The sequence below is a fragment of the Schistocerca nitens genome, chromosome 4, assembly GCF_023898315.1.
Source record: "Schistocerca nitens isolate TAMUIC-IGC-003100 chromosome 4, iqSchNite1.1, whole genome shotgun sequence".
In the NCBI taxonomy this organism is placed as follows: Eukaryota; Metazoa; Arthropoda; class Insecta; order Orthoptera; family Acrididae; genus Schistocerca; species Schistocerca nitens.
This window is the reverse complement of record NC_064617.1, coordinates 174,205,017-174,227,087: the sequence shown is the minus strand read 5'-3', so window position 1 is coordinate 174,227,087 and position 22,071 is coordinate 174,205,017. Positions and strand designations below refer to the sequence as shown.

The 22,071-nt window shown below is 41.8% G+C and overlaps 1 protein-coding gene across 5 annotated transcripts in view; it reads right to left on the bottom strand.

Moving 5' to 3' along the window:
• The window catches only part of LOC126251640 (basic salivary proline-rich protein 3-like), a 101,830-nt gene that overhangs the window by 5,402 nt on the left and 74,357 nt on the right, over positions 1 to 22,071 (bottom strand). For 4 of the 5 annotated variants that reach the window (XM_049952189.1, XM_049952191.1, XM_049952193.1 and 1 more), the window contains one exon: positions 1,755 to 1,889. The exons of the other annotated variant lie outside the window; for it this stretch is intronic. In XM_049952189.1, coding sequence (XP_049808146.1) covers positions 1,755 to 1,889 — 135 coding nt within the window. The remainder of the gene's footprint in view (positions 1 to 1,754; positions 1,890 to 22,071) is intronic. 5 annotated transcript variants of the gene reach the window in all.

Here is a 22,071-nt window from a genome sequence, read left to right as displayed (position 1 = left end):
TGAGATGCGTCGGGACCTTAACGGCGAAGTAGTGTGGAGCACCGTCATACAGCAGTCTCATAATCCATCAAATCATGAATGGCACTTCTTCCAGTAGAGTAGGCAAAGTCACCTGCAAGAAACGCTGATAGTTGCCGCCTCTTAGGCGATGTGGAAGGAAGACTGTCCCAAACCAAGGTCGGCAATTATCCTGGCCCACCCATTCCGGCTGCACAGATGCTAATAATTCGCTGTCACCATACCATGCTACTACCCAACATTTGAAGATACCACTCCGAATAAAGATGGCCTCATTTGTGAATAGGATTGATGACACCAACTCCGGAATCGTGGTTGCCTGATGAAGAAACCAGAGACAAAACTGCTCCCCATGTGGAAAGTCTATCGCTAGTAAGCCCTGCACACGGCTGCAAGTGATAACGGCAGTAACAACTGTCGTGGAGAATGATCCACACCGTCGTCTGTCATACCCTGTACTGGCGGGCCAACTGGCTGGTTCATGACACGGCGGTCCCCTGCCACAGTGTTAATCATGTTTTCCTCCAAGTCTGGTGTCCCAACATTTCGGGTACGTCCTTCTTGATTTCCTGCTTCCTGAAACGACCCCGTCTCCGACAAACTGCGAAACACTGTTGCAAAAATTGAATGCTGTGGTTGTTTTCGGTGGTGATAGGCATCCTCATATGACGTTGCTGGTCGCCGATCTTGCCATTTACCTTTCCATAACTAAACACCATGTCAGCAAGCTTTCGATTCGAATACGGAACCTTTGTGTACAACGCTATATCACATCCAGCAAGAGACGTGAATTTGACACAACATTACCCATTACTATGGCAGGAGAGGGCGGTAGGGCATGCGTATGACGAACAGCATCACCTTTACGAGGAAACCATGCGTACTGTAACTGTGGCCCCATGATACAGCGCTTACTAGACCGCAGTCCCTGTAAAGAAGTATAATTGAATAAATGGTCTCTAGCATGGAAGCCATGAATTTCAGGAAGTAAGTTCATAAGACCTTTTTTGTTCCGTATCCTCTCATCGACCAATCCGTAGAGTTTGTAAGTGGAAAAACCACCATGTACAAGAAACGTATGACACTTAATGTGAAATCCAGTTGTAACCTTACTATTAATATAATGCCCTTGTATCCTTTGACTTAATAAGAAACATTCGTATAGTAACCTTCTACGGACATCGGTAGATAAATGATAAAATAAACTAAATAAATAAAAACCATAATCGGATTTTATGCCATCAATTGGGTTGAGCTCATCCCGCACCTTGACGGTCGTTTTCTCAGAAACGGTCACGTATCTACGGATAAAGCGAGACGCAAGTTCGCTTATTTTGGCTTCTTTTTCACTGTGTGAAGTTTCTGCGAAACCGGGTTATGGACCGGGTCTCGTCGAGAGACAAGAAAGTCAGTCGTGTAAAAGGGGATTTAGAACGAACCACGAACGTTGGTCAACGGGTGGCGCAAGGAGTTGAATGTTAAATGTTACTTTCAGTCGCTATTGTGAATTTTAGTTGCGATTTGTCAATGAAATCACAGTCAGACTCGATAGCGTGACACAAGGTTCTTTGAAAGAAGTGCCAAGTTGGTCCAGCAGATTGCACATGGATTGGTTGCTCCTTGCTTCTTGTGACATCTAGCTTTGACTGAGAAAACCACATACAGTAAATTTGTTACTGTGAAAACTGTGACTTGTAACTGATTTCTTGAGAGGCGGTGCCGGTGGTGGGACTGACCTGCTGAGTGGTGCAGCTGGCCGCCGCCCCTGCCGGGTGGAGGCCCCTTGGGAGGTCTCGAGTGGTTGCTGGCCCGTCTCTCCCTTGCCGGCGATTCACTCTGCTCCAGCTGTTCCCAGTCCTCGGCCTCTGCCCCTGTGAGATACGCACCACACTACGAATTACCATTTCTTCGTTGTGGACTACGCACTACTTCATAGCGACTGGAGTCGTAAAACTACTGTAGGCTACCAGAGACTATAGGAAGTATGAGTAGACTACAGTAGCTTTCCCAGTAGTCTTCCTCAGTATGAGTAGGCTATGGTAGCTTTCCCAGCAGCCTTCCTCAGTTCAGATCGTATCCGCCTTACCTGTGCGTTAGGTGTGTTGCATATCTATCGGGCGTTAGCTCATTTCGATCACTTTGTTTGCATGTTTGTGTGATCAGTGCCTTAGTAATTTCCTCTAGAAATCGGAAGCGATGACCGACTAGAGACTGATTGAGGATACATAAAGGGCCACGTAATGTGCGGAACAGTTTTGTTCTACATAGATATCCTTATGTCTGTTACTTAAAAATAAACAGTAGTTACAGCAAAATTGAAATTTCCATTGTTTTATTCAGGTTTTATTCGAAAATTTTTGATCTGTAATGTGATACACAGGGATGTAGTAGCAAAAATGAAAATAAGCAGTGCAGATTTATCAAAAGTGAAAGAAGACGCAATTTCCGGAAAAAAGAGGTGAAATTAAGAAAACAAAATGCAAAACAAAACCCTGTCAAGTATTGGAACTGCAATACTTCGTCGAGCTTGTATGAAACATATTTCTGTTATTCATGCACAATTTTCACGCTTATCGATAAAAGCAGGAACTCTTGCCTTTGTTCGTCGCCCGCTGTGGCCGAGCGGTTCTAGGCGATTCAGTCCGGAACCACGCGGCCGCTACTGTCGAAGGTTCGAATCCTGCCTCGGGCATGGATGTGTGTGATGTCTTTAGGTTAGTTAGGTTTAAGTAGTTATACGTTCTATGGGACTGATGACCTCAAATGTTAATTCCCATAGTGCTTAGAGCCATTTTTTTCTTCCCTTTGTTCATAATTAAGAACCTTCCATTGAACGCAAAATATTACAATAATTATATAAATCTTTTTATGTTTGTGCATGTAAACTGTTCTTGCATCAAAAGCAATTGCTTTGGTTTCATAAAAGTGCAGAACTTATGCGATCAACTAATTTTTATTACTTATAAAATGCAATTTGTTGGCCGAGCGGTTCTAGACGCATCAGTCTGGAACCGCACGACTGCTATGGTCGAGGATTTGAATCCTGCCTCGGGCATGGATGTGCGTGATGTTCTTAGGTTAGCAGGGTTTAAGTAGTTCTAAGTTCTAGCGGACTGATGACCTCCACTGTTAAGTCCCATAGTGCTCAGAGCCATTTGAACCATTTTTTGCAATTTGTATTTTGTAAGGATCTAAAATACACAATGAACTGACACGGTGAGGTGTGAGGTTTGTAACGGGACATCCTCCTCTAGCATTACTTCTCCTCAAAAGTAACTGTCGATACCAGTAATATTTTTCGAATTTTGGACAGGTCAGTATTATCTCAGCTGCCTTTATGAAAACTTTCATGTAATTTTATACACAATATGTTATGCTTCAAGCTAAAATTTATGAAAAGGAATAATTTTTTTTTCGGTTTATGGTCGATAAGTACTATTCTGAATGTACAGTTAAAACATTTGAAATTACGAAATATATACCACTTTAAATTTCTATTATTAATTACGCAGCACTGTACTGGCTTTTTTTTTTTTTTTTTTTTTTTTTTTGTCATTAGTCTTCTGACTGGTTTGATGCGGCCCGCCACGAATTCCTTTCCTGTGCTAAACTCTTCATCTCAGAGTAGCACTTGCAACCTACGTCCTCAATTATTTGCTTGACGTATTCCAATCTCTGTCTTCCTCTACAGTTTTTGCCCTCTACAGCTCCCTCTAGTATCATGGAAGTCATTCCCTCATGTCTTAGCAGATGTCCTATCATCCTGTCCCTTCTCCTTATCAGTGTTTTCCACATATTCCTTTCCTCTCCGATTCTGCATAGAACCTCCTCATTCCTTACCTTATCAGTCCACCTAATTTTCAACATTCGTCTATAGCACCACATCTCGAATGCTTCGATTCTCTTCTGTTCCGGTTTTCCCACAGTCCATGTTTCACTACCATACAATGCTGTACTCCAGACGTACATCCTCAGAAATTTCTTCTTCACATTAAGGCCGGTATTTGATATTAGTAGACTTCTCTTGGCCAGAAATGCCTTTTTTGCCATAGCGAGTCTGCTTTTGATGTCCCCCTTGCTCCGTCCGTCATTGGTTATTTTACTGCCTAGGTAGCAGAATTCCTTAACTTCATTGACTTCGTGACCATCAATCCTGATGTTAAGTTTCTCGCTGTTCTCATTTCTATTACTTCTCATTACCTTCGTCTTTCTCCGATTTACTCTCAAACCATAGTGTGTACTCATTAGACTGTTCATTCCGTTCAGCAAATCATTTAATTCTTCTTCACTTTCACTCAGGATAGCAATGTCATCAGCGAATCGTATCATTGATATCCTTTCACCTTGTGTTTTAATTCCATTCCTGAACCTTTCTTTTATTTCCATCATTGCTTCCTCGATGTACAGTTTGAAGAGTAGGGGCGAAAGGCTACAGCCTTGTCCTACACCCTTCTTAATACGAGCACTTCGTTCTTGATCGTCCACTGTTATTATTCCCTCGTGGTTGTTGTACATATTGTATATGACCCGTCTCTCCCTATAGCTTACCCCTACTTTTTTCAGAATCTTGAACAACTTGCACCATTTTATATTGTCGAACGCTTTTTCCAGGTAGACAAAGCCTATGAAAGTGTCTTGATTTTTCTTTAGCCTTGCTTCCATTATTAGCCGTAACGTCAGAATTGCCTCTCTCGTCCCTTTACTTTTCCTAAAGCCAAACTGATCGTCACCTAGCGCATTCTCAATTTTCTTTTCCATTCTTCTGTATATTATTCTTGTAAGCAGCTTCGATGCATGAGCTGTTAAGCTAATTGTGCGATAATTCTCGCATTTGTCAGCTCTTGCCATCTTCGGAATTGTGTGGATGATGCTTTTCCGAAAGGCAAATGGTATGTCGCCAGACTCATATATTCTACACACCAACGTGAATAGTCGTTTTGTTGCCACTTCCCCCAATGATTTTAGAAATTCTGATGGAATGTTGTCTATCCCTTCTGCCTTATTTGACCATAAGTCCTCCAAAGCTCTTTTAAATTCCGATTCTAATACTGGATCCCCTATCTCTTCTAAATCGACTCCTGTTTCTTCTTCTATCACATCAGACAAATCTTCACCCTCATAGAGGCTTTCAATGTATTCTTTCCACCTATCTGCTCTCTCCTCTGCATTTAACACTGGAATTCCCATTGCACTCTTAATGTTACCACCGTTCCTTTTAATGTCACCAAAGGCTGTTTTGATTTTCCTGTATGCTGAGTCTGTCCTTCCGACAATCATATCTTTTTCGACGTCTTCACATTTTTCCTGCAGCCATTTCGTCTTAGCTTCCCTGCACTTCCTATTTATATCATTCCTCAGCGACTTGTATTTCTGTATTCCTGATTTTCCCGGAACATGTTTGTACTTCCTCCTTTCATCAATCAACTGAAGTATTTCTTCGCAGATACCTTCTTTGTACCTATGTTTTCCTTCCCAAATTCTGTGATTGCCCTTTTTAGAGATGTCCATTCCTCTTCAACTGTACTGCCTACTGCGCTATTCCTTATTGCTGTATCTATAGCGTTAGAGAACTTCAAACGTATCTCGTCATTCCTTAGTACTTCCGTATCCCACTTCTTTGAGTATTGATTCTTCCTGACTAATGTCTTGAACTTCAGCCTACTCTTCATCACTACTATATTTTGATCTGAGTCTATATCTGCTCCTGGGTACGCCTTACAATCCAGTATCTGATTTCGGAATCTCTGTCTGACCATGATGTAATCTAATTGAAATCTTCCCGTATCTCCCGGCCTTTTCCAAGTATACCTCCTCCTCTTCTGATTCTTGAACAGGGTATTCGCTATTACTAGCTGAAACTTGTTACAGAACTGAATTAGTCTTTCATTCCTTGCCCCAAGCCCATATTCTCCTGTAACCTTTTCTTCTACTCCTTCCCCTACAACTGCATTCCAGTCGCCCATGACTATTAGATTTTCGTCCCCCTTTACATACTGCATTACCCTTTCGATATCCTCATACACTTTCTCTATCTGTTCATCTTCAGCTTGCGACGTCGGCATGTATACCTGAACTATCGTTGTCGGTGTTGGTCTGCTGTCGATTCTGATGAGAACAACCCGGTCACTGAACTGTTCACAGTAACACACCCTCTGCCCTACCTTCCTATTCATAACGAATCCTACACCTGTTATACCATTTTCTGCTGCTGTTGATATTACCCGATACTCATCTAACCAGAAATCCTTGTCTTCGTCCCACTTCACTTCACTGACCCCTACGATATCTAGATTGAGCCTTTGCATTTCCCTTTTCAGATTTTCTAGTTTCCCTACCACGTTCAAGCTTCTGACATTCCACGCCCCGACGCGTTTAACGTTATCCTTTCGTTGATTATTCAATCTTTTTCTCATGGTAACCTCCCCCTTGGCAGTCCCCTCCCGGAGATCCGAATGGGGGACTATTCCGGAATCTTTTGCCAATGGAGAGATCATCATGATACTTCTTCAATTACAGGCCACATGTCCTGTGGATACACGTTACGTGTCTTTAATGCAGTGGTTTCCATTGCCTTCTGCATCCTCATGTCGTTGATCATTGCTGATTCTTCCGCCTTTAGGGACAGTTTTCCACCCCTAGGACAAGAGAGTGCCCTGAACCTCTATCCGCTCCTCCGCCCTCTTTGACAAGGCCGTTGGCAGAATGAGGCTGACTGCTTATGCCGGAAGTCTTCGGCCGCCAATGCTGATTATTTATCAAAATTTAGGCAGTGGCGGGGATCGAACCCGGGACCGAAGACATTTTGATTATGAATCAAAGACGCTACCCCCTTTTTTTACGCTACCCCCTTTTTTATCTTTTCACTTTTTTTGTTTATTTTTATTGTTTCTAATTTACCACTTTTTCCCTTAAAAAGCCCCTTAAAAAACCTAAGATGTGATCCACTTCAGGCATTGGCTCCTGAGTAAACCCACCCCAGAGAGCTACCTATATACCAGGGGAAATATGGGAAATCAAGGTTAGGGCTACCCTTTGCCACTTCTTTTTTTTTTTTTTTTTACATGAGTACATTTAGGGAACGTGTACAAATAAGAATTCTAGTAACTGTTGCAAGTAAGTGTTACAACAACAAAGGTGGCATAAAAGAGTAATCAAAAAATAAAAATATAAATCGCTGATGGAATTCCAACTAAAAGGTTCTTCAATAATGTAACTGGTTCCACTTTGAGCCTCGCCATCGTTATCTGATATCTCCAATAGCGCCTTTGAAGGACATCTGCAACGGAGGCATTCTGCTCCGCTAGTGCCGCAAGGAAAACAGCATCCTTGCAGCAGCTTGTCTCTTCCTTCGCTCATGGCTGACAAGGCAGAACGTTCAGCCGTTAGTGTGATGCGGCACAGAACATTAACCGCAGCTTGGCACTCCCCAGCTGAGTGGGGGTTTAACGAAAACGCTGCGTAAATAATTTGCGAAGAGCGTACGGTATTTCGGTGTGCTTTCGAGGGCATTGTGAGCATGTAGCGCCTAGAACCGCTCGACCACTCCGGCCGGCGCACTTAGAATTTCCTTGCGGCTGCGCTGGTACGTGTTCACTGAACGTTACGTTATCGTATTTCCACGAAAAGCTATTACGAAGTGAGTTATAACTTCTAAGGTAAGCATAATATACTCTCTACTTCACATAAAGACCTTTACATCAGTATTTCATGCACACAGCGTGTACAAGAAATGACTTTCAGCCATTCATCTCAAAGTAATTTCGACTTGTAACGAACGTCAAAGACCGACTACTATAATAGCAACGTAATATAGCTTTATCGGCATTCTCCGCTACGACGTCTCTAGCTGACAAACATACCTCGTCTGGACCATGGAGCTCGAACGTTCTCAGCCAAATTTATACGAGCACGGATTTTAACGTTACTCCACTTGTTACTCCATGCGTCAGCAAAACATTATAAAAAAGGTCTCAAACAGACTCGCCCATATCATATTTAACATGATAAGCCTTCATGCTAAAAATAAATGTATATAGTTTTACAGTCTTCCCGCCTTCATTGCTGTATCACTGTAACCTGACGCCATTGTTTAACTTGTTAACATCGTAAACTGAACCAATGCAGGATGTGTCTAAATTTACCAGCATTTTCACGGACTTTCCGTTCGCTAGCATGTAACTTGCTATCGGTTTTCGTGATCTATTGAAATTTATTGGCACGTTCGCTGCTGCTCGTACACATTAATTCCAACAACTGTGTTGATGTTTTAAAAAATCTATATGTCGTTTATTGTTCTGTCCCAGTGGAAGATTTTTTACGGTTCGATCATAGTCCATAATTTCAGGGCTAAGTAGTTTCGTAAGCAACCCGTCGTATCTGTATCTCAGCTATACGTTAGAACACTGTCAGCATTATTATGTGTAGTTCCTGTATAGACGCGAAGGGATACTAGACAATTAAATAGATCAACTGTGACTGAAACTGGTCATATCGTAATAAATGTGAAATCGAGACGGAACAATAAATGAAAAATACATTTATTAAAATATGAATCTTTACAAAACTTTGGGTGCTGAATTCGACTTTCAATTACGTTTCTGATTACCGAACTCAGTTTTCATGAGACTTCCTTCCCTCTATATTGGTTATCGAAGTCTTTGAAAACGCTTCATGTTGGTTGTTCGTCTGTGTCTTAACTTAAATACTACGCAGGTATGTTTGTAGAAAATAAACGCAACACGTACATGAAACTACCACACTTAACTCTCACTTCACATTCCTACCTCCAGGAAATGAAGGTTGAAACGTTTGGCTTCCTGTAGGACATATGTCTGAGTGAACGGTGCAATAAGCCATTGGCCTAAGCTATGATAAAATATTCTATAAAAATGTTGCTGTATGCTATATCTGGTATAGGGGTAGCGACTCTGATTAGTAATCAAAACGTCATCGGTATCTGGTTGTAAAGCTGCCACCCCTTAAATTTTAATTAATAATCAGCACTGGCGGATTAAGACTTCTGACCTAAAAAGTCACCCTCCCTACCAACGACCTTGAAAAAAGAGAGTGGAGGAGCGGACAGAGGTTCAGGGCACTCTCTTGTCCTTGGGGTGGGAAACTGCCCCTAAAGGCGGAAGAATCAGCAATGATCAACGGCATGGGGATGCAGAGGGCAATGGAAATTAAAGACACGTAAAGTGTATCCACAGGACATGTGGCCTCTAATTGAAAAGTGTCATGATGATCTCTCCAGTGGCAAAAGACTCCGGAATAGTCGCCCATTCGGATCTCCGGGAGGGGACTGCCACAGGGGAGGTGAACACGAGAAGAAGACTCTGAATAACCAACGAAAGGATAATGTTCTACGAATCTGGACGTGGTAGGGCAGGCAGACAATCTGGAAAGGGAAATGCTAGGGCTCAGTCGAGATATAGTAGGGGTCAGTGAAGGGAAATGGAAAGAAGAAAAGGATTTGTGATCAGACGAGTACAGGGTAATATCAACAGCTGCCGAAAATCTAGGCATCCTACGTACTTGGTTCACTAGGCAATAACTCAAGCAAATCATATTAACGAGTTTTATTACAAAAAAGTAAACGACAAAACGTAACTTTGAATGTTACACAGATGTGTCGCAAGCGAAGGGCGACATGCAAAATAATCAATGTTCTTCAGTACAAACAATGAGCTTTGACGCTTCTGTTCAAGTCGCTAGTCTTGAGGCTGCTGTTCCACTGGGCCGCGACCATTCGGGAGCGGCGCTTACGTGTTCTTCACATAGAGGCCACTGCTGTCGCTTCGTCGTCCTGGAGATGGGTCAGTCAGTGTGTGATTGGCTGCCGTATTCTCTGTCATTCCATACTGGCGTGTAGGCACTTGACTTTACACCGTAACAAACGGGAGTAGGAATCGTTATGAATAGGAAGCAGTGGCGTAGCGTGAGGGGAGACTTTGAGACTTAGTCTCCCCTGTATTCGTGCTTAAAAAAGATGCAATAGTAATTCATAACAAAAATATAAACAATTTTCTACTGACAAGGGAACCTCCCCATCGCACCCCCCTCAGATTTAGTTATAAGTTGGCACAGTGGATAGGCCTTGAAAAACTAAACACTGATCAATCAAGAAAACAGGAAGAAGTTGTGTGGAACTATGAAAAAAATTAGTAAAGTATACAAACTGAGTAGTCCATGCGAAGATATGCAACTTCAAGGGCTACGGGACGCTAGGAACGCCGTGGTCCCGTGGTTAGCGTGAGTAGCTGCGAAATGAGAGGTCCTAGGTTCAAGTCTTCCCTCGACTGAAAACTTTAGTATCTTTATTTTCGCAAAGTTATGATCTGTCCATTCGTTCATTGACGTCTCTGTTCAGTGTAATAAGTTTAGTGTCTGTGTTTTGCGACCGTACCGCAAAACCGTGCGATTAGTAGACGAAAGGACGTGCCTCTCCAATGGGAACCGAAAACATTTGATCGCAAGGTTATAGGTCAACCGATTCCTCCACAGGAAAACACGTCTGATATATTCTATATGTCACTGGTGACGGCATGTGCGTCACATGACAGGAATATGTTGTCTGCCCACCTAACTTGTACACTTGGCGAATGGGTAAAAAGATTCTTCTACCTTGCCCGATTTAGGTTTTCTTGTGGATGTGATAATCACTCCCAAAAATTGATGAAAATATAAGCGTTTGTTACATAAACTGAAAATAAAAAGTTAAACTTTTCAACCGAGGGTAGGTTTGAACCAAGGACCTCTCGTTCCGCAACTGCTCACGCTAACCACGGGACCACACCGCTCCTGAGCTGCCGTGCGCCTTGATGTTGCTTATCATACGCATGGACTACTCAGTTGGTATATTTTGCTTATTTTTTCATAGTTCCACACAACTTCTTCCTGTTTTCTCGATTGATCTGTGTTCAGTAATTCAAGGCCTATCCACTGTGCCAACTTATAACTAAATCTGAGGGGGGTGCGATGGGGAGGTTCCCTTGTGAGAGGACTAAATGTGCGAAGACATCAGTTTTGTAGCCCGCGCCACACGCAGAGTATTGGTGTATCTGCCTGCTTGAGACTCGACTGCTCCCAGTCTCTGCCTCCCTTCCTTCACCTGGCTGTGTGCGCCTGAGCGTTAGTGGCGTTCTCGGCTCCCCTCCACTTTCCCTCTTCCACGAAGGCCGGTGCGCTGCACTTGCTAGCAGGAATCGAGACTAGTCTCTGCCGCTTACATGCTGGCTTTTAACACGGAAGTGAACAGTCGCGCGGTTTGTGATCATAGTCATTCTTGTGTGATTTTAGTGCATATTTTCGTTGCGTCGCCAACATGAGTGAGCCAGCAACTGAACACCTTATATAATTTTTATTAAAAACGCTTTTTTCTACATTAACGTACGGAAAAAAGTGCGAATTGAAGGACAAAAGACCTACTCCTATACTCAGTGTAGTTTTAAGTGAAGCCAAACAGAAATGCACTTTTCAGACAGCCTGGTACGAAAAGTATGCTTGGCTGACTGCGAATGCAGTTAATAACAGATTATATTGTTATATATGTCTTCTGTTTGGTGGTGAAAAGGAATGATGCAATGAGGTCATTTGTACAATAAAGAACTTTGACAGGAAAGCACAAAAGCATCAGATATCAAAACGTCACCTGCAGAACAAAGAATCATTTCAGTTATTGGGCAAAAGTAGAATGAGCACGCCCTTTCTGAAGCCGCTCGTCTGACAACAATAAAATACAACAAACAAGCTGCATCCAGCAGGAAAGTATTGGCCCGTCTTATTCAGGCAATTGTATTTCTTTGTAAACAAGAACTACCCTTTCGCGGCCATCGAGAAGACGAATCCTCCAGCAACAAAGGTAACTATCTGGAATTGTTGGATTTACTAGCTCAAGGAGAGCAGTTAATCCGAGACCATCTGTCATCATCTTCAACCTTTAAAGGAACTTCTCCAGATATACAGAATGATGTAATAGAAATGATAACTCTAGCAGTTAACGAGAAAATAAAATCTGAAATTCATTTCGATTCAGGCTGATGAAACATTAGATGCGTCATGCAAGAGTCAGATGAGTATAATATTCAGGTATTGTATTGCAGACAAAATTGAGGAAAGATTCGTTTGATTTTACGATGTTACTGGAAATAAAACTGCTGAAGGTTTGTCAAACATTATTCATACAGTACTGAAAGAATGGAATGTGGAAGGAAAAGTGGTTAGTTAAACATATGATGGCGCTTCAGTAATGGCGGGCAGAGGAAGAGGGCTACAAGTATTGGTGAAGCAGTTCTGTCCCTATGCGCTGTTTATTCATTGTTATGCACACCAACTGAATTTGGTTCTCTTACATGCCTCCAAAATCATACGACAAGTGCGCATGTTTGTAAGTGAGCTTACTGTATTCCATTAGTTTTTCAGCAAATCATCAAAACGAACTGTATTGCTAACTGAGAAAGGATTTAAACTGCCACATGCAAGCAACACTCGCTGGAACTTTCGTTCCAGGGCAGTTTCAACAACATCTTGTCATTTATCAGGGCTATATAGTGTTTTTAATTATATATTTGATGATACAGACTCTCAGTGGGACCCAGAATCTTTGAACTGTGCTGTGGAAATGAAACGACGGATGGATGATCCTACGTTTGTCTGCTTGCTTTGCTTCTACCGAGATTGCTTTGTTTATGTTGATCATCTCTTTAATGTTCTTCAGTCAAAATCTGTCAGTATAACTGCTTGCCACAACGAAATAAGAACTGTTTTGAGAAACTTACGACAATTAAGAACGGAAACATTCTTTGATGAATGCATTAAATGTCGCTTGTGTTTGAATGGCAACTTATCATTCTGTGACAGTCAAAAGACATCTCTCAGGGCACTAACTTACGAGATACTGGATTTGCAAATTGTTCAGATGGAAAGAAGGTTTCAAGACTTTTCCCAAATCCAGTTTGCTGAACTTTTGAACGAAAAATGTTTCCCGAACTATCAAAAAGAATTCCCAAAGTTGAAACTGCTTCAATTATTAGAACAGTACCCTTTTTTCAAACAAGAACAACTTGAAAATGAACTGTGTAACATATACGCTGATGAGAAAAAACACTTATCTCCAAGAACCCTCTTAAAGTACATTGTCAACAACGATTTAGACTTCGTTTATGAAGAAACAACGAAGTTCCTGCGTTTGGTTTTGACCCTACCCGCAACTACAGTAAGCTGTGACCGAAGCATGAGTACTCTTAAAACGAGTGAAGAATTAAAGGAATTCAATGTCCAACATCCGGCTGTCGTGTTTGAGCACGTTAGCAATAGAAAAGACACTACTTGGAGAGCTATCCAGTGATCAGATCTTTGTAGACCGAGTTATAGACTTATTCGTGGGAAGAAAAGACAGGCGCATTGCACTTGTGTACAAGAAAAAAATATAAGTGCTTTTTCTCTTGCTGCTGGAGTTTTACGAATTTGTCATCGTTTCTTGAACAAGTTAGTTATTATTATTATTATTATTATCAGTGGCGGTGGTAGTGGTAGTAGTAGTAGTAGTAGTAGTAGTAGTTGTTGTTGTTGTTTTATCTGATGCATTTTGTTTCATTTGTTTAAATTATTATTTATTGTACTATTTTGTCTCCCTATAATAACTGCAGAGTCTCCCCAACCTTTACAACCACGCTACACCACTGATAGGAAGGTATGGCAGAGGATGCGTATGAACAGTTCAGTGATGTGGTGGTTCTTATAAGAATCGACAGAAAACCAGCAACTACAACGATAGTTCAGGTATAAATGCCGACGTCGCAAACTGAAGATGAAGAAATCTTCAAATATGTGTGAATTTCCAAGGAACCAAAGTGCTTAGGTCATCGATCCCTAGACTTACACACTACTTAAACTAACTTAAACTAACTTATGCTAAGAACAACGAACACACAACCCTGCCAGACGGAGGACTCGAAACTCCGGCGAGAGGGGCCGCGCAGTCAGTGACATGGCGCCTCTAACCGAAGATGAAGAGATAGTGTATGAAGATATTGACAAGGTAACGCAGGTCTTAAAGTGAGATGAAAATCTAACAGTGAGGGGGCACTGGAATGCAGTTGTTGGATAAGGAGTAGCAGAAAATATTACAGGAGAATATGGGCTAGGGTCAAGGTATGAGAGAGGAGGAAGACTAATTGAGTTCTATAATAAATTTCAGCTAGTTTCTGTTCTGTAACAAGTTTCAGGTAGTAATAGCGAATACTCCGTTCAAGAATCACAACAGGAGGAGGTATACTTGGAAAAAGCTGGGTGATATGGGAAGATTTCAGTTAGATTACATCATAGTCAGACAAATATTCCGATATCAGATGCTGAATTCTAAGGCGTACCCAGGAGCAGACGTAGATTCAGGTATGTCACAATGTAATAGTGATGAAGAGCAGGTTGAAGTTTAAGAGATTAGTCAGGAAGAATCAATACTGAAGAAATGGAATACGGAAGTACTAAGCAGTGACGAGATACGGCTGAAGTTCTCAAAGGCTATAGCTGTAGCAATAGGGAATAGCTCAGCAGGCAGCACAGTTGAAGAGTATGGATATCTTTAAAAAGGGCAATCACAGAAGTCGGAAAGAAAAACGTAGGTACAAAGAAGACAACTGCGAAGAAATTATGGGTAACAGAAAAAATACTTCAGTTGATCGATGAAAGAAGAAAGTAGGAAAGTGTTCAACGAAATGCAGGGATACAGCAATACAAGTGGGGGAAGATTTGTCTGATATGATAGAAGAAGAAACAGGAGTCGATTTATAAGACGCAGGGGATTCAGTATTAGAATCAGAATTTAAAAGAGCTTTGGATTACTTAACAGCAAAGAAAGCAGAAGGGATCGATAACAATCCACCAGAATTTCTAAAATGAGTGGGGAAGTGGCAACAGAACGACTATTCACGTTGGTGTGTAGAATGTACGAGTTTGGCGACGTAACATCTGACTTTCAGAAAAATATCACCCACACTGCAACAACTGTGAGAATTATCGTACAATCAGCTTAAAAACTCATGCACCCGAGTTGCTGACAATAATAATTTACAGAAGAATGTAAAAGAAAATTTAAGATGTGTTAGACGACGACCAGTTCGGCATCAGGAAAGGTAAAGGCACCAGAGAGGCAATTCTGACGTTGCGATTGATAATGGAAGCAAGATTAAAGAAAAATCGAGACACTTTCATTGATTTTGTCGACCTGGAATAACCTTTCGACAATTAAAATGGTGCAATTTTGAGAAAAAGTAAGCTTTAGGGAGACACAGGTAATATGCAGTATGTACAAGAGCTGAGAGGGAATAATGAGACTGGACGTCCAAGAACGAAGTGCTGGGATTAAAAAGGGTGTAAGGCAGGGATGCATTCTTTCACCCCAGCTGTTCAATCTGTACATCAAAAAAGTAATGGTGCAAATAAAAGGATGGTTCAGGAATGAAATTAAAATTCAAGCTGAAAAGATATCAATGATACGATTCACTTATAACATTGCAATCCTGAGTGTAAGTGAAGAAGGATTTCATGATCTACTGTATGGAATGAACAGTCTAATGAGTACTGAATATGGATTTAAAGTAAATCGAAGAAAGACAAAAGCAACGAGAAGTAGCAGAAATGAGAACAGCGAGAAATTTAACATGAGGATTTATGGTCACGAAGTAGATGAAGTTAAGGAATTCTGCTGCTTAGGCAGCAAAATAACCAGTGACGGACGGATCAAGTACGACATCAAAAGCAGACTAGCACTTCAAAAAGGGCATTCTTGGCCAAGAAAAGTCTACTTGTATCAAACATAGGCCTTAATTTGAGGAAGAAATTTCCGGGAATGTACGTCTGGAGCACAGCATTGTATGGTAGCGAAACCTGGACTGCGGGAAAACAGCAACAGAAGAGAATCGAAGCATTTGAGACGCGGTGCTACAGACGGGTGGTAAAAATTAGGTGGACTGATACGGTAAGGAATGAGGAGGTTCTATGCAGAATTGGAGAGAAAAGGAATATGTGGAAAACACTGACAAGGAAAAGGGGCAGGACGATAGGACATCCGTTAAGACATCAGTGAATGATTTCCATGATACTAGAGGGAGCTGTAGAGAGCAAAGTCTGTAGAGGAAGACAGCGTTTGGAATACATTCAGCAAATAATTGATGACGTAGGTTGGAAGGGCTACTCTGAGATGAAGAGGTTAGCACAGGAAAGGAATTCATGTCCTGCCGCATCAGATCAGATGACTGCAAAAAAAAAAAAATCTGGACAGTGTAATGCACGTTCCCTGTTCTGAACGTGAAATAATGATTGCTATTTTTGGCCACAGAGCACAATGAAAATAACAGATTAAATATATTTGTTTTGTTTTGTGGGTTACGTAAGCATGCGAAATTTGTAGGATGGTTAAGGGATTTCGAAATAAAAGTAAAGACTAAGTATAATAATTTTTCATTTTTCTCCTCTGAATGAACAGAACTCACATAAAAATTGACAGAGATCAAAGCTGTCTAAGAACTCAGTGGAAATTAGATAAATTTACGATAACCCTGGGAGGGGGGAGGGGGGGGAAGTGGGGGATACCAAATTTTATGGAAGACTACACGGGGAAAACGAAACACAACTTGCTCATCGGTGCAGCTCGCAAATTCAAAGTTAACGAGACGAAAACCGGTAAAAATATTTAACTAGACGACACAAAGTTGCGTGGCAGAAAAATCAGACTGCAAGCTGCTCAGAATGTGGATTGTGTTACGGAAATTGTGACACGCTTCTTCTAAATCAGCTAGCAAGGGTCAATCACCACCAGACGACGGCCGGAAGACGAAATCCCGCGACATTTAGTTTAGAGGTCTCAACTGCACGACTTAAAAAACAAAAAAAAAAAAACAAAAAAGTGGAGAAGGTGACGACTCTATGTTTTTGTCAATGCGAATAACAAGGATATTGCTAACTTCAAATAAAAACAGGTGAACGCAGCAGAAACTAACTTCCCACTTTAGACATACAATACACACCTTAACAAACAATATATTAGTAGCGACATGTAGCATTGTCCCACCAATTGATCGGCCGCTTCGCGCCAACTAACTACAGAGGTGGGGCCGACTCATTTAGTTGGATATCCCAAAATTTTGGAGCAAAAGCAATCAACTTTCACGCGCTATATGGGCTTCCATGGTACTAGGTGGAGCTGTAGAAGGCAAAAACTGTAGAGATGTAGAGGAAGACAGGGAGTTGAATACGTCCAGCAAATTGATGACGTAGGTTGCAGGTGCTACTCTGAGATGAAGAGGTTAACACAGGGGAGGAATTCGTGGCGGGCCGCATCAAACCAGTCAGAAGACTGATTTCAAAAAAAAGGGTGGGGTCGGGGCACATCAATCTGTCTTCTGATGTCCGTACAGAAAAGGCTAAATATCACGCTCAAATAGTCTCTGGGCGCAGTGGTGGCGGCTTGGCGGTCCTTGCCCCCAGCTAATACAGGTGCCGCCTCTCTCGATACAAAGCTCAGACCGCTGGTCCAGTTCTACGAAAACTGCTCAGCTCCCTGGTGACGCTCATCACCCATGCTGAGAATGACTGGCCGCATTCTGGCGACAAGCAGGAGCTTGAGACCACCCCGGTAGCCCCTTCCCAGCGAGAACATACGCTGAACATTCCTCCCTAGCAGACATGCCCATTACTCTCAATATAATAACTGCAAAACAGTGGCGTAAAATAAAAATAATATTGCATAACTATATGTGACAGTCGTGTCAAAAGGTAATTTGGCAGCATTGCTGACGAGTCATTTTCGGACATGAGGAATCGAGTTGTGTTTTTTGCCACTTGCATATCAGCACTGACGGTTCTTACAATTTGGGAAATGATTGCTTGTCGTCCTAAATTCTTGAAGATTTGCGGTTTAGTTTTGCGTTAATTCAGAAGGATAAATGCCTCGTACCTACGATCATAGCGCAAATTTCGCGGAGAATGAAACCTGAAATAAAAAAATATGGAACTTAATCTTGTTGTTAAGAAGCGCTGCGAACTTTATTTCGGGTGTAAGCTTGGTGACCAGCACTGCGTATGCTGCCCATTATGTTGTATACTCCTGATGGGCTGGTTAAAAAGATCACGTCACAGGTCTTTTGCTGCTTTTTTGATGTGGAGGGAACCTGCAGACACACTGCGGAATGTAAGATTTGTGTAACAAAAATGGACAGTATCACCTCGAAATCAAGAAAAACTCTGCCGTATCCTAATTTGCTGTCCACTATAGGGTGTTATGTCACAGTGAAGACTTGCCGATACCAGTAGCTGGTGAGAACGTGACAGCAGATGAAGGAGAATACACTAAAAAGACAGCGAAGGAAATAAAAATGTCGACCCTACATTTCCAGTCCACTGTGAATCAAATGAGTAATACTCTTTGTCTCAAGTTTATCTCAGAGTTATTGTTCATGGTTTAAATTCGCCCGTGCAACAGGCTGAGCTTTTAGCTTCATGTTTTAAAAAATGAAACCTTCTTCATTGCAATACCAAAGTTTCATCATTAAAAACATTGGAATCCTCTTCCTTGCATTACCAAAGTGAGTGTCATACTTTATTGCTTAATATTTCTGAAAGGAAGGCGATTCGCGATACGATTTTAGTGTAAATGAATGACAGTTCTTCACACATTCCAGTAAACCTAGTCTGAAAGCGGTACTTTCCCACAATGGGAAGAAACTTCCCTCCTTTCCGATCTGAAGGAGCCATTTGGAAACTTTAAACTGCTACTCACACTTACCGGTATGAGGCACACAAAAGGTGTACATCTGTATATACTGGTGTAACAGCAAATTTCTCTGGTTGCAGTTCGGTTGTGCGAAGTACTGCTGTATACTATTAGGAAACGGACAGCAGAGAAGAGTGGTTGTCAGGGATAGTTGAATCAAAAATATAGGAAGGAATATTTGCCTGACCAAAACTGGGATTTCTGATGAACATTACCTTGATTTTATATTTGGGTAGGCTTCCGCGGCCAGCGTCAGTCGACATAACAGTTTTCTGGTTATGGTACCGCGTCATAATGTACACTATACAACTACCGCTGCTGGAGAAAAAACCAACGTTTCGGCCACGGCTGCAGCAGACTTCTTCAGGGTCTACCAGCAGCTGTGGCCGAAACGTTAGTTTTTTCTCCAGCAGCAATAGTTTTATACATTACGACGCGGTACCATACGCAGAAAACTTTTATGTCGAATTCCTTGATTTGTTGAGTGATGTACGGCCTGCGTGTCGTTGACAAGTGTTTACAAGAGTTTTTTACACAACCATAGGGCTACGATTTATCACAGTATTGCACAAGAACTACAGAGATCATAGCACCTTACGGCATGTAACGTGTTATTTCTTGAATAATCATTTGTACTTCTTTCCGAGTTACATTGGCTCCACAAATTGCGAACGTAGAGAACTGTTCCACCATACATTACTGACATGGAAAAGCGTTGCCAAGGCAGTGTTTTCTGTCCTTACAAGGCAATGTTCCTGAGGCAAAGTATCGCAGGTAACATGGAGGATCTTCATAAAGCTAGTTATATACGCCGTCCCATTCTAAGACCATCGCGCAGTAAGAGTGGCGCATTGTAAGACGAGAGTAAATGTTCCAGATTTCCCGCAGGCTCAGCTATGCTGCGGTATTGATAACAGGTGCATCACAGGCTGAGGGTAAGTTGCGGAAATGTATTCCAAAGCTGAATTACGCACCACAAAACGATTCTTCTGAGCAAAAGTCTACATTTGTCCTCATACTCATAACGAAATTCCGGCGGTACGAGGTGCGACAGTAAAATAATGAGACTGATGTGAAAAAAAATGTTGCAGTTCCCTTCTGACTTTTTCCAGCGCTTCTGCCATTGATGGTAACATTTCTGGCACTCATCTTCTGTAATATCCTGCAAGACCCTCGTCACAGCTATTTGGACATCTTGTGTTGTTTGAAAATGGTGTCCCTTGACCGCCGTTTTGACTCTTGGAAATAGAACACAGTCGCACGGAGCGATATCTGGTGAATACTGTGGCAGTGGTAGTACTGAAATTTATTTTGAGGTTAAAATTGCTGTACTGACAGAGCAGTATGGGATGGCGCATTATCGTGATGAGGAATCCAGCAATGTTGACAAGGACACGAACAATTCTTTCTAAGTCTTTCTAAAATTTCTTTGCAGTAATATTGGTTAACTGTTTGTCCAGAAGGCACCCACTTTTTTATGAACAATCCGCTTTCAATCAAAGAAGCACACAAGCATGCATTTCACTTTTGACTTTGACATGCTAGCTTTTTTTGGTCTGGATGATCCCTTTGAACACCATTGCAAACTTTGGCGTTTTGTCTCTGGATCGTACTGAAAAAACCAACATTCATCACCAGTGATAACACGGCTCAACAATTCTGGATAGATTTCCGTTTGCTCTAACAGATCGGCTGCCACATTTTCCTGTGTTTCTCGCTGTAGTGGTGTCAGATTTTTGGAGGCCATTTTTGCACAATTCTTTCTCATACCAAGATCTTCTGTTATTATTAGACGAACCATTTATCGATTGATGATCGTTTTCACGGGTAATCTTCGATCAGATCGTACGACTTCACGCACCCTGGCCAAGTTGACATCCGTCCGTGAAGTTGATGGTCGTCCACTGCGGTCTTCATCTTCAACATTCTTTCTGCCTTCACTAAACATTTTATGCCAACGAAAAACTTGAGCTCTTGACATAAGCTCCACTCCATAAACCTTCTGAAGCTTACTGTAAGTTGTCGTCGCGTTTTCACCCAATTTAACTCAAAAAGAAATGGCATACCGTTGCGCAATATTATGTAGTTCCATTTCCGTGGCGAGAGACACAAACACGTGTTAACTTATTACAGCACAACTCACGACTAAGCAGTTGCATCAAATGGTTCAAATGGCTCTGAGCACTATGGGACTTAACAATCGAGGTCATCAGTCCCCTAGAACTTAGAACTAATTAAACCTAACTAACCTAAGGACGCCACACACATCCATGCCCGAGGCAGGATTCGAACCTGCGACCGTATCGGTCGCGCGATTCCAGACTGAAGCGCCTAGAACCGCTCAGCCACACCGGCCGGCTAAGCAGTTGCATCGATGTGCCGCTTGGACTAGAAGCATCTTATAACCCAGGGTCAAAGATATTGTGCCTACGCAAGCGTGCTGGGTTGCCACATCTTGCAAAGAAAATCAGTCTCAGTACTTTATAGTTGCACCTCGTATATGGACCAATTGCACTGTCGCGCCCAGTCAGAGTGAAATGGTGCCAGACCGCACAGACATTGTTGATGTCGACCCGACATACAGTTCAGATCTTGCATAATGCTATTTCAACCTTTTTGGAAACTGAAAGAACATCTGGGGGAAAATAGATTTTATAATGAAGAGGGCGTTCAGACAGCACTTCTCGAATGACTCTGTCACAATGCAATGGATTTCTGTCAGTGAGGAACTGAACGATTGGTATTACTTTACGACCATTGTTTACAGAGGACTGGTGACCAGATTCGAAAATTGTGTCATGTATGTGTCTTACTTTGAATTTTGGTTCAGCATGCGATAATAATGTGTTACTTACTTTATTATCTTTGCTTTTCTGTACTTTTGTATTACCCGTTTCATTGATTCAATATGTATTGACTGATTTTTTGATGTTTGTATTTAGAAGTCTTGTTGCGAAATAGAATTTTTTCCGAGATATGTGCAGGTTGGTCCCACTGCCCCTATCGCTGTCATTTTATGCAACCCACTAGCTTTCAAAAACCATGCGCCATATTTTCATATACTCTCATTCGCTACACGCGAGTCCTGCAGAAAAAATGAAGAGTGTCGTTTTGTAGGAAATTTAATGTAGTTGAATTTTGTACTGGGATACGTTTCCGCTGGAAGTCGCGGTTTTCGAGCTATTCAGGAAAACTGTACAAGAGTGATCTTCAAATGGACATCAACCCCACACTCAACCCTCACTAGTTAGGATTTCTAGAACATTGTTCGTGGTATTCCCCCC